This window comes from Podarcis tiliguerta (assembly GCF_965153285.1).
Source record: "Podarcis tiliguerta genome assembly, chromosome: 3".
Classification (NCBI taxonomy): Eukaryota; Metazoa; Chordata; class Lepidosauria; order Squamata; family Lacertidae; genus Podarcis; species Podarcis tiliguerta.
In genome coordinates this window covers 4,838,035-4,860,683 of record NC_139536.1, presented here as the reverse complement: position 1 = coordinate 4,860,683, position 22,649 = coordinate 4,838,035, and the positions used below count along the sequence as shown (strand labels likewise).

At 44.4% G+C, this 22,649-nt stretch overlaps 1 protein-coding gene across 3 annotated transcripts in view; it reads right to left on the bottom strand.

The window, feature by feature from the left end:
- Positions 1-22,649, bottom strand: part of MSRA (methionine sulfoxide reductase A) — a 194,125-nt gene that overhangs the window by 112,543 nt on the left and 58,933 nt on the right. For 2 of the 3 annotated variants that reach the window (XM_083432791.1, XM_083432793.1), the window contains exon 2: positions 551-619. The exons of the other annotated variant lie outside the window; for it this stretch is intronic. In XM_083432791.1, the coding sequence (XP_083288917.1) occupies positions 551-619 (69 nt within the window). The remainder of the gene's footprint in view (positions 1-550; positions 620-22,649) is intronic. 3 annotated transcript variants of the gene reach the window in all.

Genomic DNA, 22,649 nt, shown 5'->3' with positions numbered 1-22,649 from the left:
CTGAACTTTTAATCCTTTTATCTATACCAGTGATTACTTCTTTTTTTACCAATGATTCTCAACTGAATGCTCAGAGAGGTCCTGGTTGCTCCCAAATCCCAAACCAAAATATATCGACTCGTAACACTCAAAGGCAGAAGGAAGGACTTGTAACTGAGCAATTTATAAAAAGTAAAATCAATAAAAATGTAGGGCTGCATTCGCATGTCACATTGAACCATTGTGTGCTCATTGCCCAAAAGTCCTCCTCCTCCACACTAGGAGCAACAAATCACAAGCCTTGGCTTGTTGCGTCATCTAAACATGAGCTCATGGTTTGTTTCTCTCGAAAACAAACAAACCGTGAATGACAGCCAAGGTTGAAAGGTTTGCCACATTTGGATTCAAGTCCCTGCTCAGCCATGAAGCTCACTCAGTCATCTTGAATGAGCCACCAAGGAGCTGGGAATTCTAACAACAACCAAGTGGAATAATAATTGTAAATAATTTTATAGAGCACACACAAAGAGCTGTACTGATAGTCAATATTATTAATAATAGAAAAACTTACCAAATATTGCCATTTGTGTTCCCTCTGGAAAAGGTTCGACCATGCTGTTTCCATTCACATGGTGTTTATCTAAGAAAGAAGGAAATAGCTACCTGTCAGGTAAGGAAATGTATCATGGGAACAAGCCCCTAAAACATATTTATATCTTCGATACCTCAGCTAGCATGAGTTAATGCTAAATCCTTTATTCACAGCAATTTTGATAAAGGCAATTGTCAAACGGCACTTCTTGTAGAGAAAACTTTTAAAAACTGCATTAAACTAAAAGATTCTGCTCTTCAGTTTTTTGTTGTTTTTTTGTTTGGTATGTATCATGTATATGTGGGATGCAGGTGGTGCTGTGGTCTAAACCACAGAGCCTAGGACTTGTCGGTCAGAGTCAAAGGTCGGCGGTTCAAATCCCCACGAAGGGGTGAGCTCCCGTTGCTCGGTCCCTGCTCCTGCCAACCTAGCAGTTCGAAAGCATGTCAAAGTGCAAGTAGATCAATAGGTACCACTCCAGCGGGAAGGTAAACGGCGTTTCCGTGCGCTGCTCTGGTTCACCAGAAGCGGCTTAGTCATGCTGGCCACATGACCCGGAAGCTGTACGCCGGCTCCCTCGGCCAATAAAGCAAGATGAGCGCCACAACCCCAGAGTCGGTCACGGGGTCCCTTTACCTTTACCTTTATCATGTATATGTACCTATATGGTATACTTTGCCGGGCAAAGGCATCGCTGAACACACTTGCTCCATAGCCAGGAAGCCCACCTGCCACCTGGATCACTAATGTGAACTAAACTCCTGAAAACACATTAGACTGGGGTCTGGGTCTGCTCCCCTCAGTATCCTGTCCCTAGGTGTGACAGTATTGGAGGGCCTGTTATATTCTTCATGTAGCTTACTTGGTCACCTTGCCTCTGTAACACCCATAACATTTGAATTGGTCCTTAAATCTAGACCTGCTGTAAATAAAAATTGTTGTATGTGAACAAACATAAAAAACCTCTTGCTTACTGCAAATGGCAATTCCTTATGTCATTTTTTTAAATGTGCTTCCAGGAGGAAGGGGTGGGGACACCAATGATAGTAGTGGGGTGGGAGAGCTGAAAATAATGTCAATACGTATATTTCACATCTGGCAACCAGTGAGCCCCTTTGGTTTTTGATAGCACATGGGAAACAGGTCTATAAAGCCTGGGACACAAATTTTCACGGCCCTTTAGCGACTTGTTGTTGTTGTTGTTTAGTCATTTAGTCGTGTCCGACTCTTCGTGACCCTATGGACCAGAGCACGCCAGGCATTCCTGTCTTCCACTGCGTCCCGCAGTTTAGTCAAACTCATGCAGCCAAGCATACTAGGAAAGGAGCAGCCAAGCATACTAGGACTCAATTTCTTGACTTTAAGAAAGCCGACTTCATAAAACTTAGGGAAGTGCTGGGTGAGATCCCATGGACAGTAATACTAAAAGGAAAGGGAGTTCATGATGGCTGGGAGTTTTTTAAGAGGGAGATAGTAAAAGCACAATTTCAGGCAATACCAATGAGACGGAAGCATGGAAGGTGCCTAAAGAAGCCAGGGTGGCTATCTAAAGAACTTCTAACTGAGTTAAGATTAAAAAAGGATGTGTACAAAAAATGGAAAAGGGGGGAAACCACCAAAGAGGAATTCAAACAAATAGCCAGCACATGTAGACACAAAGTCAGAAAAGCTAAGGCACAGAATGAACTCAGCCTGGTAGAGAGGTTAAAAGCAACAAAAAAGGCTTTTATGGGTATGTTCGTAGCAAAAGGAAGAACAAAGAAACAGTGGGGTCACTCAGAGGAGAAGATGGAGAAATGCAAACAGGGGACACAGAAAGGGCTGAACTCCTCAATGCTTTCTTTGCCTCAGTCTTCTCCGATAAAGAAAACAATGCCCGACCTGAAGAATTTGGAGCAAATGATTCAGCAGAGAAAACACAGCCCAGAATAACTAAGGAGATAGTACAAGAATACTTGGCTAGTTTAGATGTATTCAAGTCTCCAGGGCCAGATGAACTGCATCCAAGAGTATTAAAAGAACTGGCAGATGTGATCTCAGAACCACTGGCAGTCATCTTTGAGAATTCCTGGAGAACAGGTGAAGTCCCGGCAGACTGGAGGGCAAATGTTGTCCCTATTTTCAAAAAGGGGAAAAGAGAGGACCCAAATAATTACCGCCCACTCAGTCTGACATCAATACCAGGGAAGATTCTGGAGCAGATCATTAAGCAAACAGTCTGTGAGCACCTAGAAAGGAATGCTGTGATCACCAATAGCATGGATTTCTGAAAAATAAGTCATGTCAGACTAACCTGATCTCGTTTTATGACAGAATTACAAGCCTGGTAGATGAAGGGAACGCAGTGGATGTAGCCTACCTTGATTTCAGCAAGGCATTTGACAAGGTGCCCCATGATATTCTTGTAAAGAAGCTGGTAAAATGCGGTCTTGACTATGCTACCACTCAGTGGATTTGTAACTGGCTGACTGACCGAAGCCAAAGGGTGCTCATCAATGGTTCCTCTTCATCCTGGAGAAGAGTGACTAGTGGGGTGCCACAGGGTTCTGTCTTGGGCCCGGTCTTATTCAACATCTTTATCAACGACTTGGAGGATGGACTCAAGGGCATCCTGATCAAATTTGCAGATGACACCAAACTGGGAGGGGTGGCTAACACCCCAGAGGACAGGATCACACTTCAAAACGACCTTGACAGATTAGAGAACTGGGCCAAAACAAACAAGATGAACTTTAACAGGGAGAAATGTAAAGTATTGCACTTGGGCAAAAAAAATGAGAGGCACAAATACAAGACGGGTGACACCTGGCTTGAGAGCAGTACATGTGAAAAGGATCTAGGAGTCTTGGTTGACCACAAACTTGACATGAGCCAACAGTGTGACGCGGCAGCTAAAAAAGCCAATGCAATTCTGGGCTGCATCAATAGGAGTATAGCATCTAGATCAAGGGAAGTAATAGTGCCACTGTATTCTGCTCTGGTCAGACCTCACCTGGAGTACTGTGTCCAGTTCTGGGTACCACAGTTCAAGAAGGACACTGACAAACTGGAACGTGTCCAGAGGAGGGCAACCAAAATGGTCAAAGGCCTGGAAACGATGCCTTATGAGGAACGGCTAAGGGAGCTGGGCATGTTTAGCCTGGAGAAGAGGAGGTTAAGGGGTGATATGATAGCCATGTTCAAATATATGAAGGGATGTCACATGGAGGAGGGAGAAAGGTTGTTTTCTGCTGCTCCAGAGAAGCGGACACGGAGCAATGGATCCAAACTACAAGAAAGAAGATTCCACCTAAACATTAGGAAGAACTTCCTGACAGTAAGAGCTGTTTGACAGTGGAATTTGCTGCCAAGGAGTGTGGTGGAGTCTCCTTCTTTGGAGGTCTTTAAGCAGAGGCTTGACAACCATATGTCAGGAGTGCTCTGATGGTGTTTCCTGCTTGGCAGGGGGTTGGACTCGATGGCCCTTGTGGTCTCTTCCAACTCTATGATTCTATGATTCTATGATTCTATGCTGGTAGCTTCAAGAACACTATCCAACCATCTCGTCCTCTGTCGTCCCCTCCTCCTTCTGCCCTCCATCTTTCCCAACATCAGGGTCTTTTCCAAGGAGTCTTCTCTTCTCATGAAGTGGCCAAAGTCTTGGAGTCTCAGCTTCAGGATCTGTCCTTCCAGTGAGCACTCAGGGCTGATTTCCTTCAGAATGGAGAGGTTTGATCTTCTTGCAGTCCATGGGACTCTCAAGAGTCTCCTCCAGCACCATAATTCAAAAGCATCAATTCTTCGACGTTCAGCCTTCTTTATGGTCCAGCTCTCACTTCCATACATCACTACTGGGAAAACCATAGCTTTAACTATACGGACCTTTGTTGGCAAGGTGATGGCTCTGCTTTTACTGGAAGTACTGCATTTAGTGTTAACTTTGGAAGTGTAGACTTCATTATGACCAAATTAAGCCTCCTGGTGTATATTTTGCTCTAGGAGGCACAGTTTGGTCAGAATCAAGTCTACACTTCCAAAGTTAACGCCCGGCAGGCATTTGGCACAGAGAATTTTATCCATGCCTATTCTCACATGAAGGCATTCTGTGGTAGGCATTACCTTCAAGGCCACAGGAAGGTAACACCTTGGGGTTGGTTGTCATGGCCTAAAAGTCCACCCCCAGCTCTTTATTTTCATGTGAGCTCAATAATTTTAGCTTGAACTGTTAATGTCTCCACCACATATAATCAATAATGGTTACTTTGTTAGATACTTGTTATTTATAGCTAATAGGCTTTTAAAATACTTGCTTTCAATTATGCTTGTGTGAAAAGAAATTCACTTCTGTATTTTATTTGAATACCAATTTATTGTGCTGTTGTTACACAGGGGTCTAAAGAAAATATAGAGCTCCATTAATTTTCTTAAACAACCTCCCATTTTGTCAGAGATCTAAAAAACCTTTACAGCAATATCCACAACAGTGCCCAGATATTTTAACGTCAAGTTCCATTGGCTTTGATGAGACCACACCAACGCAATTAGCATGTAATCCTGCGGGAACTTTTGCAAAAAACATAAAAACTGACCAGCAATGGTCATAAGGCAAAGCCAAGCAGGTTCCAATAAAGCGAGCATTTTAGGGAAACAGTACATATAAAATTGAAGTACATAATGTAATTTTCATGTGTCAGAACAGGATGCTGTACTAATGGACCCTGGTCTGATCCAGCAGAGCTTTTCTTCCGTTCTTAAAGCCTGCAAAATTAAATGGAACAGGCTTAAGCTGCTCCATCTGTACACTTGGAAGAAGCAAAAGACCACCCCTCCCAAAGGAAGAGCAGAAGAAGTATCTGGGAAGCAGGAAGAAGAAAGAATGAGGGAAAGGCCATACCTCAATGACAGAGCATCTGCTTTTTCCACAGAAGGTCCCAGGAAGAGCTGGGAACATCCCCTCTTTTAAACTGTAGAGAAGCCACAGCAAGTCCATGCAGGCAATACAGTGTTACCTTGGTTCTCAAATGCCTTGGTATTTAAACAACTTGGAACCCAAAGACTGCAAACCCAGAAGTAAGTGTTCTGCTGTGCAAGCATTTTTGGAAGCCAAACGTGCTCCGTTTTGAGTGCCACACTTCCAATTTGAGTGCCACACTTCCGTTTTGAGTGTTACGTTGAGGTCTGTCTGTTTTTGCTATTTATTTTGCGGTTTTGTTTTTGCAGCTTTTTTTTTTTGTGACTGTGTGGAACCCAGTTCAGCTACTGATTGATTGATTGATTGATTGATTGACTGACTGACAGATTGATTGATTGATTGTGTGACTGCAGTACAATGTTTACTGCTCTCATTTTATGGATCAATGGTCTTGTTAGAGAGTAAAATTCATGTTAAATTGCTGTTTCAGGGGTTGTTTTTAAAACTCTGGTACGGATTAATTCATTTTGCATTACTTTCTATGGGAAAGTGCGCCTTGGTTTGGGAACACTTTGGTTTTGGAATGGATTAAGTTTGAGAACCAAGGTACCACTGTACTGCGATAGATAGACCAAAGCAGCTTACAATGTTCCCAGGATATGGACTGTCTGTTCCATTTATTCCTTGCAAGTTAAAAAGCCCCAAATGTTTCTTTTAAGTTCTAAACTAAAAAGAAAAGCGCTACAGTAGGAAATGAGTAAATTCCTTGTTTCTGAGAGTTGCATGGCTTAAGGGGGCTGGAAAAAGCACTGGCAATCTGAGATGCAGCAATAAATCACAAGTGCCAGGAAAGACAATAGGATTGCAATGGGATTACGCTGGCAGAAGTTTCTTTCACCTGATTTCCAGCCCATTCCCAGACTTACCCCTTAACTCCCACTCTTTGTGACAACCCTTCGCTGCTGTGAATAAGCATCAGGAAATATCTGGAAGCCAGTGGTTTGCATTTCACACTTGCATACAAGATACGAACCAGAAAGAGATGGAAATAATGTATTTAATTTAAGAGCGGGTATTTGTCACTGTGATTTTCTCTTTCAGTATCTTATAAGTGAAACGTCTAATAATGTCGGCAGGTGGGGGGCGGAGAGACAGAGAGAAAGAGAGAGAGAGAGATTGTGTCCATTTGCTAATGCTGCTTTCCACTCAAATGTTCCTCTTCAACAGTAGAAGAGTTCACTCTCATTCTCACGATTGAAAGAACTTGCTCAACTAGCTTCGCTGGGGGTTTGCATCTTTGATTCTCAAGCATCAGCTCCTCCTGCTACACAGCAAACAAAGCTTGGTACTCAAGGGAATTTGAGAAGATTGCAAGAGGGTGGGTGTGGGTGGGTGTTTTCAGTGCTGTTTACTTATTTTCTTTCATAAACTGAGCCTAAATTAGCTGTTTGTCTCCTGGCCCACTTTAAACTTTCTGCCACGTCAGGCCAGCATATCAGACAAACACAGTGTTTGCCCCAATGCTACACTACCTTCCCCAATGACTGCCTTTTAAATCCCCAATTGCACCCTTTGCTATACACAGTTGTGCAGGATACGGATAGTTCTCATGTTCCAAATGGCAAGCTATTTAATCTTGTTGTTTAGTCGTTTAGCCGTGTCCGATTCTTCGTGACCCCCTGGACCAGAGCACGCAGGCCCTCCTGTCTTCCATGTTGCTAGCTTTGAGAACACTGTCCAGCCATCTCGTCCTCTGTCGCCCCCTTCTCCTTGTGCCCTCCATCTTTCCCAACATCAGGGTCTTTTCCAGCGAGTCTTCTCTTCTCATGAGGTGGCCAAAGTCTTGGAGCCTCAGCTTCAGGATCTGTCCTTCCTATGAGCACTCAGGGCTAATTTCCTTCAGAATGGATACGTTTGATCTTCTTGCAGTCCATGGGACTCTCCAGAGTCTCCTCCAGCACCATAATTCAAAAGCATCAATTCTTCAGCAATCAGCCTTCTTTATGGTCCAGCTCTCACTTCCATACATCACTACTGGGAAAACCATAGCTTTAACTATACGGACCTTTGTTGGCAAGGTGATGTCTCTGCTTTTTAAGATGCTGTCTAGGTTTGCCATTGCCTTTCTCCCAAGGAGCAGGCATCTTTTACTTTTGTGGCTGCTGTCACCATCTGCAGTGATCATGGAGCCCAAGAAAGTAAAATCTCTCACTGCCTCCATTTCTTCCCCTTCTATTTGCCAGGAGGTGATGGGCCCATTATTTAATCTTAACTCCTAGCCAAGGCGCTTTAGGCTCCTGCTTCTTAATCTCCTGTTCCGAACACCACTGCCACTGAACTCAGTCTCTCTCCTAAGATCTCTGACAGCGGTACAATTCCCAGCTCCATGGCTTTCAAGGCTGAATGGTATGATGGGAATTTTGAGGTCTTAGATATATGGTAATGTTCATAAGTGTACCAACCAAGCACGTACATAGATCAGCACAGGAAGACCGACCTGGAACCATTTTGATTCCTAAACTGAGCAAATGTTTTCTCTGCAAGGTCAAAGTGGGAAACCTCCCCATTGTCTCTTTCCTCACAAATCCTGTCTTAAGGGTATGTCTGTGTTTGAATAGGGTGTGAGCATGTGACATGGCCCAGGAACTAAGTATTTATCATTACAAAAGACTGGCCAGGCTCCCCAGGCAATCCAATCAAGTAACCTGCCAGACAGGAGAAAAACAACATTCAAATTTCTGTTTTAGACCGCCTTTTCTGTGATGTAGGTGTGATGTATCTGGGGGATGGTCTTAGGTTACACCCCTTCTGTGGTGTATGTATGATGTTTCTGGGGGTGGTCTTGATCTACAGGGTGGCAATTTCAAAAGTCTTTATAAGGCCTTGCGCGCCATTGTTCTGGGTTCCTCCTCCTTTTCTGCAGGTGAAGGGAGCACCCTGTTGCAACAGATCAAAAAAGATCAGGCTTACTAGCTGCTTTGCTTCTCAATATTCTCTGGTTGGCCTCTGTTATTTTCTCCTACCAATAGGGAACCTATGTAAGGACTCGATATGGGCTCTTGGATACCCCATAAGGGAAAAAGGGCGATTTTTGTTTACAACAGTGGCACTTGCCAGAAAAGCCCCTATCCTTGAAGAGTAGCCCCCACCAAATACCCTCAAATACTGCTTTTCATCTGGCTGGATGGGAGCTTTGTGAAAAACAATATGGCTCCAAGTTATACTGGGAACAAATTATTTTCACTTATTAAAATTGACACTGACAAAGGGCACAGTGGTGGCTTAAAATAGTTCCAGCAATGTTTTCATGCAGTTGATGTATCGCGATGTGACACCCCACATTCAACTGCATCCATTATATCAAGCGGCATTACTGTCTACACACTGATTGATGCTACAAAATATGATGTCTTTCAGTACAATATTCAGTACAATATGTCAGCAAATAATGATTTTAAACTGGGCCAAAATTCCTTTAGGTAGGATTTGGGAATTATTATTTTTCTCTTTAAAAATAAAAAGACTGGCAAGGCATTCATAAGAAAAAGAGATTCAGGTAGGTAGCCATGTTGGTCTGATGCAGTCGAAATAAAAATAAATCAAATTTAAAAAATGTCCAGTAGCACCTTACTTTGGCCACCTCATGAGAAGAGAAGACTCCCTGGGAAAGACCCTGATGCTGGGAAAGATTGGGGGCGCAAGGCGAAGGGGACGACAGAGGACGAGATGGTTGGACAGTGTTCTCGAAGCTACCAGCATGAGTTTGACCAAACTGTGGGAGGCAGTGGAAGACAGGAGTGCCTGGCGTGCTCTGGTCCATGGGGTCACGAAGAGTCGGACACGACTAAACAACAACAGCGCCTTATAGACCAACTAAGTTTGTTCTGGTATAAGCTGAGTATAAGTATCTGAAGTAGTGTGCATGCACACAGAAGCTTATACCAGAACAAACTGAGTTGGTCTATAAGGTGCTACTGGACAATTTTTTATTTTATTTTTTATTTTTATAAGCAAAACAGCTTATAAAATAGCTTGCACCGTTACTGCCAGGAAAAGGAAAGGCAAAATAAAAACATACAGTCTTTTAAACTATTTACACATTTCTCTGAAATTAAGAATATTTACATAGGATTGTGGTTCATGGGTTTAGACCACAGATGGTAAGCAAATCAGCCTCCATACTCCACTGACACCCACACCCACAAGAACCTAGCTCACTGTTCTTCTCTTTATATACACTCGTCAGTGCTCGTTCCCCTTCTCCATTCCCATTCTCTTGTTCCCTCTGCTTTATCCTGAGATGTGCAAGCTGTTCCCTGAATTCAATTATTCTCAGGACAGTGGATAGAACAGACAACTGGAGACAGTGAATACGAGCAGACACATGAGAACTGCACTGTGCATGCAACTGCACTGAGTGTTAGTAGCTCATCACCCAAACAATAGCCCAAGGCCCCAAGCACATTATCACTTGCTCCCAGCCAGACCCTCAAAAACCAGATGGGCCTCTGGTTTTCTCCAGCAGGACTGCTGTTATGGTGAACCCGCTACCACAGCCTGACCTACAGCGGGGTGTTATGTACAGAAATTCTCACCCTGGGCCAGCAGGGGGATACTGTAAATAGTTTTCACTCAGGTCCACATATTCAAATAAGGGATTGAAAGTGACGTTCAGTGATTGGATAGTTACAGAAAGTGGTTACTGTTGCGTTGTAGTGGAGCTCTATATAAGCAGGCTGGCTGAACCCTTCAGTTCAGTTCTGTTCCAGCTTACAAATAAAGAGCTGCTTTGGAGAAATTGCCACGTCGTCTGCTATGTCTACCCAGTATTTAACACGGGTCACACGCATAAACTTATACAGGAACAAATTAAAGAAGCAGGTGACCAAATACATGCTTGGCTTCAAAGGGGGCCCTGCGTCTGAAAAGGGTGAACGCTTCAGACATAAGATAAAGAACATGGGACAACCCTTTCACATGTATTATTGGGTTGCTGAGATCCAGATTTCCCACCTCCTACACCAAGTCAATGACCATGTGATATTTCAAGAGGTAAAAAATAAAGGTGTTGAGCTTTTTTAGGGCAATCACCTGATAGTCCGAGCCGCCCACGCCAGAGCCAATGCCACCTGCGTGCAAACAAAAAAATCCCAAAATCCAGGACATTTGCTTTAAAATGCAAAAATTCCCACTGGATGGGCTTGTAGGACCCCAAAAGCTGACACGTCCGGGAATTCCCAAACTTTAAGACAGAAATAAGGAGCATGAAAAAATAGAAACACTTTGCACTGCAGTATCTGTTCAAGACATGAAAAATTTCTACTCACTGGATATGGCATCAGGATTATAAAGAGAAAGGATCATTTGGGTCATATATAAACCATTCACTGAATGAACTAAGTAGGAGGCACTATATTAATCACACAAATGAATGATTTCCTGAGTGTGGACTATACACTTTGTTGTGAATTATTGAATTGCAATGGAACTTTTACTAACTTTACAGATTACAGATACATGAAGAGGGATGAGGATAAAGTGAGGCACATCTGTACAGAAGCTTCTTCCAAATATACCATATTTTTTGCTCTATAAGACACACTTTTTCCCCTCAAAAAATTAAGGGGAAATGTGTGTGCGTCCTATGGAGCGAATGCAGGCTCCTTGGCTTCAGCGATAGCAATGCAAAGCCTCCGAAGCGCAGAGGGAGGCTTCGCGTTGCTTTCGCTGAAGCCTGGAGAGCGAGAGGGGTCGGTGCGTGGCGCTTCCCCCCGCCAGCACCAAAGAGCAGGTCGAAAGGAACCTGAAGCCTCCGGAGCCCAGCGGGAACTCCCGCCGTGCTTCTGAGGCTTCGGGTTGCCTTCACTGAAGCCTAGAGAGCGAGAGGGGTCAGTGCGCACCGACCCCTCTCGCTCTCCAGGCTTCCAAGGTAGCCAGCCGCCTGAAGCCTCCAGAGCGCAGCGGGAACTCCCGCTACGCTCCGTAGGCTTTGGGTGAACGCACCTTGACCACACAGAACGCACCTTGTTTTAGAGGGGGAGAACAAGGGAAAAAAATTCTCCCCCTCTCTGAGCAGCGCCCCTTCAGCGAAGCGGCAAGAGAAATGGAAGGGGCTCCATTTCTCCTGCCGCTTCACTGAAGGGGCGCTGAGCAGAGAGGGGGAGAATTTTTTTCCCTTGTTCTCCCCCTCTAAAACAAGGTGCGTCCTATGGTCCGGTGCGTCCTATAGAGCAAAAAATACGGTAACTTGCTCAGAGTGAAGTGGCACTATAGGACCAGCCAGCCTCCTATTGGTTCCTCAAGTCACCTGGTGCTGCTTTTACTGGCCATTACATAGCTGGTAGTGCAGCACAGCAAACTAGAATCTAGATCATTAAGTCCCTCTACTTGAAAGCTGCCCCAGTAGTGCACAAGTAGGGCCTGATCACCTCATCTGTCTCCTGAGAAATCTCTATGTGGGACAAGAAGCTACAGTTAGAACTGGATATGGAACAACTGATTGGTTCAAAATTGGGAAAGGAGTACGGCAAGGCTGTATATTGTCTCCCTGCTTATTTAACTTATATGCAGAATTCATCATGCAAAAGGCTGGGCTGGATGAATCCCGGAAGAAATATCAACAACCTCAGATATGCAGATGACACAACCTTGATGGCAGAAAGTGAGGAGGAATTAAAGAACCTCTTAATGAGGGTGAGATAAGGGGAGCGCAAAATATGGTCTGAAGCTCAACATAAAAAAAAACTAAGATCGTGGCCACTGGGCCCATCACCTCCTGGCAAATAGAAGGGGAAGAAATGGAGGCATTAAGAGATTCTACTTTCTTGGGCTCCATGATTACTGCAAATGGTGACAGCAGTCACAAAATTAAAAGACACCTGCTTCTTGGGAGAAAAGCAATGACAAACCTAGAGAGCACCTTAAAAAGCAGAGACATCACCTTGCCAACAAAGGTCTGTATAGTTAAACCTATGGTTTTCCCAGTAGTGATGTATGGAAGTGAGAGCTGGACTATAAAGAAGGCTGATCGCCGAAGAATTGATGTTTTTGAATTATGGTGCTGGAGGAGACTTTTGAGAGTCGCATGGACAGCAAGAAGATCAAACCTCTCCATTCTAAAGGAAATCAGCCTTGAGTGTTCACTGGAAGGACAGATCCTGAAGCTGAGGCTCCAGTACTTTGGCCACCTCAGGAGAAGAGAAGACTCCCTGGAAAAGACCCTGATGTTGGGAAAGATGGAGGGCACAAGGAGAAGGGGGTGACGGAGGACGAGATGGTTGGACAGTGTTCTCGAAGCTACCAACATGAGTTTGACCAAACTGCAGGAGGCAGGGGAAGACACGAGTGCCTGGCGTGCTCTTGTCCATGGGGTCACGAAGAGTCGGACATGACTAAACGACTAATCAATAACAAGGGCATCTGGTCCCAGAATACCTGGTTTAAATGCTGGCACCATACAGGTAAACCTGTAAAACACCATGATGGGAAGAAGGCTGGGAGCTACTGACTGGATCTGGAGACAAAGCCACAGAAAGGGGCCTGTGCACACTCCCGACCTTTGGAGGCTGAAAACTGGGTAGCATCAGAGCTACAATTACTGCTTTCTACTGACATGGAACCAAACTAAACTAAACAACAACACTGACATGTAAACAGCAAAATATTATTCATTAAGGAAAGAGTTCAAAATCATTAAACTAGCAATGCTAAAATATAGAATACTAGTTCACTGTACTCCCTCTTGCTTGCTTCCTTGCCATGTTGCTTAATGGGCCATAAAGGAAAAGTTGAAATTTCCATATTAATATTGTTCAAAGAGCCTGAAATTTCACTTTCTAGAATACTTATTGCAGTAGCTTATAACAATTGCTGTCAATAGTGTTTTAACTGACACCACTTTCAAGCAAAGTTCCATCAAATCAGCCTAAGCTAAAGCATGTGATATGAAATGGATCTCAGAAATGATTACATATACAAATGGGAGGATTTAAAGAATTTGGATGTTAGGATGACGGAAGACTCCCTTAGGTTGCAGCACATGAGTAAAACAGAGGCCATTGTCCAAAACAGCACGCCAAATCCACCAAGCCACAGAGACAATGTATTTTAACCACTAATAACAACAAATAAAACAGAGGGAAGTGGGATTCTGGGGGGGGGGGGGGGACAACAAAAAATGAAGAACAACACTGCAAAAAGAAACAAATGAACTGGCCAATTAAATTCGGAACAGGGCAAATTTAATATTTGTTTATCCCCATACTCCAGGCTGGGGGCAGGGGCTGAGGTTGAGAGAATCATGGCTTGCCTGAGGCTACTGGGTGAGTTCATGGCTGTGGCCGAATCAGAAATGAGGAATCTTCCAACTCGCACTATTCTACAGCATCACCAGGCTTACGCTGGGTCCCTTGGACACTGACATTTGTCAGGAGTCGACTCTCTCTGTACCAACGTAGAACAAAAACACTGACATCTTCTCATCTGGCTCACAATGTCGTGGCATTATCGTTTTGGAGATTGAGAGCACGTCTCCAGTATGCTGCTAATACAGCACAAACGGGGGGAAGGAAAAAAAAAACCCACCGCAACAGCCCTCGTGAAGATGTCAGTAGCTGTAAGCAATATGCAGGCTGTGATAGAGTATCTTCCTTGTACACACTCCCCCCCCCCCACCTCCCCTTGATGGCAGATTATCTGCCTGGAGGTTGCATTAAAGCTTCATTCAGCTGTCAGTCAACAGATGAGCAGGAATGGTTCAGTGCCTCTTCCCCACCCCCGCCCACTCCCATCTGACAGTGATAAATGATCAGGAGTAATGCTCAGATAAGCTGGAGAGTTCCAGGCCTCCCTTTCAGTATCTTGCTTCAGACTAACCCCCCAGCTTTTCCTCCCCGGGATGAGGGGATGGGGTACCAATGGAAACAACAAGCAAATAATAATAATAAATAAAGCCCCATCCGCAGCACCTCGACAGCGAATTCTGTGCGGTGTTGGGGTTTAGCGGAAAAGGGAAATTCTGGAAAGGGGATTTCTGCTGTCCCAAAGTGGCCTCGGTTGGGTGCTGAATTTGGAAGAAGAAGAAGAGTTTGGATTTGATATCCCGCCTTTCACTCCCTTTAAGGAGTCTCAAAGCGGCTAACATTCTCCGTTCCCTTCCTCCCCCACAACACACTCCCCCCACAACACACACTCTGTGAGGTGAGTGGGGCTGAGAGACTTCAAGGAAGTGTGACTGGCCCAAGGTCACCCAGCAGCTGCAGGTGGAGGAGCGGAGACGCAAACCCGGTTCCCCAGATTACGAGACTACCGCTCTCAACCACTACACCACACTGGAGCGCTCTTGGATGGTTCATGTTCATTTCAGTGAGCACTGGGTAGAAGAACCACCTGCTAGATTGCGCCCCTTGTTGGTTAGTGGAGAGTGTGCGTATGGTTGGGGACAGGACCAACTCGGGAACCAAAGTATCCTGGGTCAGCACCAGTTCTTGCCAGGGAAAACAAAGGAAGGCCACAAGTTCTGTGAAGAGCCTCTACAACAGTGGTTCTCAACCTGTAGGTCCCCAGATGCTGTTGGATTACAACTCCCATCATCCCTGAGCTCTGGCCTTGCTAGCTAGGGATGATGGGAGTTGTAGTCCCAAAACATCTGGGGACCCACAGGTTGAGAAAGGCTGCTCTACAACCAGGTTTCAGTTTACACCTTCAGTTTACACACCAGGCCTTTGGCCAGGGCACAGCCTGACTCCCTCCCTCGGTTATCTTCGCAGAGCTCTGGCCCAATGGTTGCCAGTGGCTTAAATTAATTAATTTTATAATGAATGATTTTAGAGTGTTGTTTGTGCTGTACTTTTGTACTGTTTTATTGTTGTTAGCCGCCCTGAGCCTGGCTTCGGCTGGGGAGGGCAGGATATAAATAAAATTTATTATTATTATTATATTATTATTTAAATAGATACAGGTTTTGGAAATAAGCAGCAGGGTTTCAGCTGCCCTGTCAAACAAACTCTCCGGGTTTAAAAAGGAGATATCCATAAGAGAGAGAGTCTGCACATCCTGCTTTTCCCTCTTGGAGATAATCTGGATAAAGAAGTTCCCAGGCCAAGGGAGATTCCATGATTAAAACATGAGATAATGGGTCTCCAGAAGGAATCACAAGGCAAACAGTTGTCAGGGGACACCCAATCTTCTTCCTTCCTTCTCCAAATGAGTGAGTCATAAGGCTGGACAAACAAGCAGAAGCTCAATGTGCTCATGTAATTGTACCCTCTTTTCTTGTACTGATTAGGAATGTATGGAATATTTGCATCATTTCAAATTTTGGGTGTGAAAATTCAACCAAAAGGAAATGGTCGGCTCTACAGTTCTGACCAGAACTGACCAGAATATGAATACTCAATCAGTATTTTAAGCTACTGGATGTGCAAGCAATGAGTTATCACGATCCTTATTTATATTTTTTACAGTTGCAATCAAAATTACTCAACCCACATTGCCATTCAAGTTTGTTATCAAAATTTACAGACTTTCAGCTACTTGCAATGAGTTTTAAAGCACAGTTAGCACAACGCCAAGTGTACCCCCCCACACACACAAACTTCATGGGTGAACACTAGGTATCACACTGCACCCAAATGCATTTATCTGGATGCAAATCCCATTGATCTTATTGGAGCTTGCCTCCAAGTCAACCAGCCCAGGATGACAGCCAAAGTATTCTCTCTCTCCGATTCTATGATTCATGTTATTAATTTTAAAAGTTTTCTAACACTTTTAACTTTCTGGACAGAGGTGGGGGGGGGATCAATAGATCTGGGCTCTTTTGTTTCAAACTGGTTACAAATTTCTATATTAAATGCAGATTTCCATTATTACTGATCTAATAAGCCTCATTCTCATCTGGGCTATCAGCGACTCAATAAGTAATTATCATTCACCTTAGGCTGTTCCAGTCCATTAGACCAATACTGATGACTCAGGAGAGACAATAAATGAAGAGCAGAACACTGATAAAAGAGTAGAGAAGCAACATAAGCGGGGAAATGCTGTGGATGTAACTCTCTTAGTCTTGGCTACGCTTGCTGAATGCGTGCAATGCATATAAAGATTGGGGCGATAGAACAGGAAAGTTTATTCTAGGTAAGGCAAGTGGGGCACCCTACTTCTGCACTCTCATAGGGTTTGCCCTGTAAGACCCTACACCAGCAAATAAGCACCCAGGAATGGCGCAAGGACTGCCAAGTCAGCTTAGCATAGCAACCCATGGGGTTCTCCAAGCCAACACTCAGTAGGTGTCACTGGCCCAATGGAAACTGGTCCATTAGGGCGAATGGGGCACTGCCCCATCAAGCTGAGCCAGCCCTCAACTGCCTCCCTCCTAGAATCATAGAATCATAGAGTTGGAAGAGACCACAAGGGCCATCGAGTCCAACCCCCTGCCAAGCAGGAAACACCATCAGAGCACTCCTGACATATGGTTGTCAAGCCTCTGCTTAAAGACCTCCAAAGAAGGAGACTCCACCACACTCCTTGGCAGCAAATTCCACTGTCAAACAGCTCTTACTGTCAGGAAGTTCTTCCTAATGTTGAGGTGGAATCTTCTTTCTTGTAGTTTGGATCCATTGCTCCGTGTCCGCTTCTCTGGAGCAGCAGAAAACAACCTTTCTCCCTCCTCTATGTGACATCCTTTTATATATTTGAACATGGCTATCATATCACCCCTTAACCTCCTCTTCTCCTTGCTCACAACCAGTCCAGGGGGTGGCAAAGCTTCCAACTTTCTAATCTTTGGTCTCAGCGCTCCCATTGTAGAACTCAGCAGGGAAGAGAGTGAGAAGAGTATCAGAATTAACTGGCTCTGCCGAATATTTGCTCTGCCTCCGCCAGTCACTTTTCTGGAATCCATCTACTGTTGGCCTCCCTGCCTTCTGACCTGGAAGTCCCAATGGGTACAGGCCTCCACTACTCAATGCTATCACACTAACAACCGACCCTCCCATCCCACGCTGCACAGGGGTAATCTACAAGTGCGCCTGCATTTATGAGAGGCTGCTGATAGGAAGTACAGTGAAGATGGGCCAGAAACAATCCTGAAAGTGGCCTTCTCCTGTGGATCCTAATAGCAACACTGTGCTTGAAATATGAAAGTGACTACAGTGGTGCCCCGCAAGACGAATGCCTTGCAAGACGGAAAACCCGCTAGACGAAAGGGTTTTCCGTTTTGGAGGTGCTTCGCAAAACGAATTTCCTATGGGCTTGCTTCGCAAGACGAAAATGTCTTGCGAGTTCCTGCGGGGTTTTTTTCCTCCCCCCCCCCTTTTTCCCAAGCTGCTAAGCCGCTTATCAGCTGATCCGCTAAGCCGCTTATCAGCTGATCCGCTAAGCCGCTTATCAGCTGATCCGCTAAGCCGCTTATCAGCTGATCTGCTAAGGCGCTTATCAGCTAATCCGCTAAGCCCGCTAAGCCGCTAATAGCGCTAATCCGCTAAGCCGCTAATGGGCTTGCTTCGCAAGACGAAAAAAGCCGCAAGACGAAGAGACTCGCGGAACGGATTCTTTTCGTCTTGCGAGGCACCACTGTACCTGTAATGGGATTGGGGGGGGGGTGTTGGCAGGCAGTGTTACAATATGGCCTTCCCCTATCCAAGATGGAAGGGTAGCTGTCAGAACAAGTCACAACTTGTTTTAAAATGAATCCCACTAGCTTTGTAGTGGTTCAGAGCGGTAGTCACGTAATCTGGGTAACCGGGTTCGCGTCTCCGCTCCTCCACATGCAGCTGCTGGGTGACCTTGGGCCAGTCACAGTCTCTCAGCCCCACTCACCTCACAGAGTGTTTGTTGTGGGGGAGGAAGGGAAAGGAGAATGTTAGCCGCTTTGAGACTCCTTAAAGGGAGTGAAAGGCGGGATATCAAATCCAAACTCTTCTTCTTTGGTAGAACTTAGTTCCCAACAGGGTTGTTGTGATATATTTGGTCATTTTACCCACTCCCATTTTTCTGCAGATTCATGTTTGCGTATACATGCTTTAAATTTTAGTTAAAGGGGGAAGATAAACTAATCCCAAAGCATGTTTAAACTTCTAAATACAGTGGTACCTCAGGTTACATACACTTCAGGTTACATACGCTTCAGGTTAAAGACTCCGCTAACCCAGAAATAGTACCTCAGGTTAAGAACTTTGCTTCAGGGTGAGAACAGAAATTCTGCTCCGGTGGCGCAGCAGCAGCGGGAGGCCCTATCAGCTAAAGTGGTGCTTCAGGTTAAGAACAGTTTCAGATTAAGAATGGACCTCCAGAACGAATTAAGTACTTAACCCAAGGTACCACTGTATTAAACCTGTCTCAAATTGGATTGATACAACATATTTCCTTTAATAGGCTTTTTATTTGTTTGATTTAAATTAAGTCATAGATTTGGGTGGATCACCTATAAAATAAATGAAGCTGAAATAGATTATGTAAAAGATATAAGAAGAAATTTTGCAATTCCAAAATATTCCAGTGAAATGAAAGAATAGCTTAGTGAAGTATATCCTCAACTACTCCCGTTAAATAAGTTGTCCAGATTCAGATATTAAGAATTAATTAATAACATTACTTAAAATTAGAATGCAACGATAATTTCTCACGGCTAAGTAGTACTGCATTGCTTGAACATGTTCTCTCTAAAAGCTTTTTAGAAAATTAAAGCTCTTCCAATACATATGCCATTGTATTTTCTGTAGCTGACAAAAACTGACAATTATAATTGAAATAAGAAAATTAAATATACTTTAGAAGAAATTCTGCCAAATACACCACTTTTATTATGAACTGTGATAATATGAATATAATCAAGAAAGTGGGAGATGAGAGCAAAACAGCTAGTATAAGATGGAAAAAAACCTCTGAGTACTCATTGATTTTCCTGTTATGGAAACCAAGGTTAAAAGAGAAAAACACACATTTTTTTTAAAAATACTATAGTCAGCATAGTATTCATTTCTATACTGAAGATTTGCAGTAAGCTGGAACAAAAACACGTGGAAGGCTCTGTACCCTGAAAGGTGATATTATAAATAACTGTAATAAACAATAAAACCAAATGGAATTGCATCAGCAGTTGTTATAGCATGATAACGAAAATGTATAAATTAAACAGCTTTACGTACTTTTGATCTGGATCTGCTTTTTCCATTTTTACAAAGTTGGCCCAGTCCATAAATTCCAGAAACCATGCAGGCGGCCATTGGAAATGCAACCATATTTATGAACCTCCACACAGCTCACCTTTCATATGGCACAGGGGCCCAAGAAGGTCAGGAAATTTCTTCTCTACCAACACAAGCCAGGAGACACTGTGTACTTGGCACTTTCGAAAACCTTGTAATGAAGTCAGGATGAGTTCCTTTAATAATCTTGCCTGATATGTGGACCAATTCTTGTAGGGTCTCAACCCCAGATGCCAACGCAGTACCTAAACCTACTAAATCAAACTAGTACTGGATAAAACAAGGGCAGACCCAATAGTTCATTTACCAGGTCATCTTCCACTGTGGTACACAGAATCATAGAGTTGGAAGAGACCACAAGGGTCATCGAGTCCAACCCCCTGCCAAGCAGGAAACACCATCAGAGCACTCCTGACATATGGTTGTCAAGCCTCTGCTTAAAGACCTCCAAAGAAGGAGACTCCACCACACTCCCTGGCAGCAAATTCCACTGTCGAACAGCTCTTACTGTCAGGAAGTTCTTCCTAATGTTTAGGTGGAATCTTCTTTCTTGTAGTTTGGATCGATTGCTCCGTGTCCGCTTCTCTGGAGCAGCAGAAAACAACCTTTCTCCCTCCTCTTATATATTTTATATATTTGAACATGGCTATCATATCACCCCTTAACCTCCTCTTCTCCAGGCTAAACATGCCCAGCTCCCTTAGCCGTTCCTCATAAGGCATCGTTCATCCATCTCTCAGCAGTGCCTTTCTACATTCCAGGTAGGATAAACAAGCCTGTTCCTGTAAATGTCATTGGCATCTGTCTGTCCTGAGAGACAATGGAGTACCTTTCCAGAGGTGAAGTCAAACTGCTGCATTAGCAGCGCCAGAGTGACTTCCCCGGTGTGCAAGCCTGGGTAGTGTGTATGGAGGTCCTAGGCTGCCCAGACAAGATGTCCCCGCTCTTGGCCTCACTAATGTGGTCTAAAGAAAAGCAGAGGAGGAGGAGAAGTTTGGATTTGATATCCCGCTTTATCACCACCCAAAGGAGTCTCAAAGCGGCTAACGTTCTCCTTCCCCTTCCTCCCCCACAACAAACACTCTGTGAGGTGACTTCAGAGAAGTGTGACTAGCCCAAGGTCACCCAGCAGCTGCATGTGGAGGAGTGGGGAAGCGAACCCGGTTCACCAGATTACGAGTCCACTGCTCCTAACCACTGCACCACACTGGCTCTCAATATGTTTGACTCTAGTTTAGCCGCAGGAGTTGCCAGAAGGAGGCAAACAAGGTGCCATCCAATCATCTTAAGGTCTCCACCCCAGTCTTTCATAAGGTTTACTTATTAAGTTTTTCTTCTCTCAAAGATATCCAGCAAGGCTCAGGGTCAGTGTTCTCCTCCTAGATGGGCTGCCTTTCCAGGTTGAAGAACCCCATCTGTCCCTCTCCAGGATGTGCAGAAACCACTTTCTTGACCGTTGGACCCTCTCTTGGTCTCATCCATTCAATCCACTAGAGCCCGTCTTCGCATGCGTGTAAAGTCCCTAACTCATTGAGGCTCTGAGACCCATCAGCTACCCTCACCTGGTTTAGCCAGCCAGTGGAAGCCGTTTCCTGGGGTGTGGCTGCTGTTGCCTGCTGACAGCTTCTAGGAGCCACAGGTGAGAGCTGAGTGCAGTTGGGGACCAAAGGTGGACAAACTAGCCCAGAAGGAGCATGACGTGTCCCACCAGAGGTACTACCCCACCCCATAAACCCATGGGTGCCAACTTGAATAAAATATTGGGGGTGAGTCACATCACATGATGCGGCACATGAACACTATTTGGATGGCAATGCACATTAGCTTGAGGGGCTCCTCAAAAAATTTATTGGCCTGGCCCAAATCCCTAGGAGTTGGCTCCTATACCAGCTCCTGTAAATATATAGGCACAAATCTGACATCAGAATATTCAGAAACAAGTAAGACAGGATTACAACCTAAAAGGAATTTAAGAAATCTATGTTGGGCTACTTTTGAACGTGACTCAGAAACTACAACTAATGCAGAATGCAGCAGCTAGACTGGTGACTGGGAGAGGCCACCGGGACCATATAACACCGGTCCTGAAAGACCTACATTGGCTCCTAGTGCATTTCTGAGCATAATTCAAAGTGGTGGTGCTGACCTTTAAAGCCCTAAACAGCCTCGGTCCATTATACCTGAAGGAGTGTCTCCACCCCCATCGTTCAGCCCAGTATTATTATTATTATTATTATTATTACTACTATTATTACTATTACTATTATTATTATTATACAAAATAACTTTAAAGGGAAACTCCAGTATTAAACTGCTGAATTACAACTTATCAAGACATAAATTCTATTCATCTAGATCTGAGCAAGGATTATGGTTTCCTCCCTCAGATGCTAATTTACTAAGCAATGGTAAGATTATGCTTATCACCAATTATTGCTATTGTGAAGGTTCACTGTGCTTATTTGGCCTACACTGAAGCTTTAATTAATTTCAGAGATTGTACTTTCTGTATTTTATTGCCATTTAACTTTCACAGTTTTCAGTCCTCTTCAACCATGTGAACCTGGCAACTGAGGAATACACTTTATGCATCTGACATCGTGGGCTCTGGTCCGCGAACCTGTGCCTAACCCCTGCCTGTGAGGTACGCATGGCCCCACACAATATTTTTTGTACCCCACAGCCTCCCCATTTGACATTTTATAATATATCTTTTGAATTCTGGTGCTTGAGGAGACTCTTGAGAATCTCATGGACTGCAAGAAGATCAAACCTCTCCATTCTGAAGGAAATCAGCCCTGAGTGCTCACTGGGAGGACAGATCCTGAAGCTGAGGCTCCAAGACTTTGGCCACCTCAGGAGAAGAGAAGACTCCCTGGGAAAGACCCTGATGTTGGGAAAGATGGAGGGCGCAAGGAGAAGGGGACGACAGAGGGCGAGATGGTTGGACAGTGTTCTTGAAGCTACAAACATGAGTTTG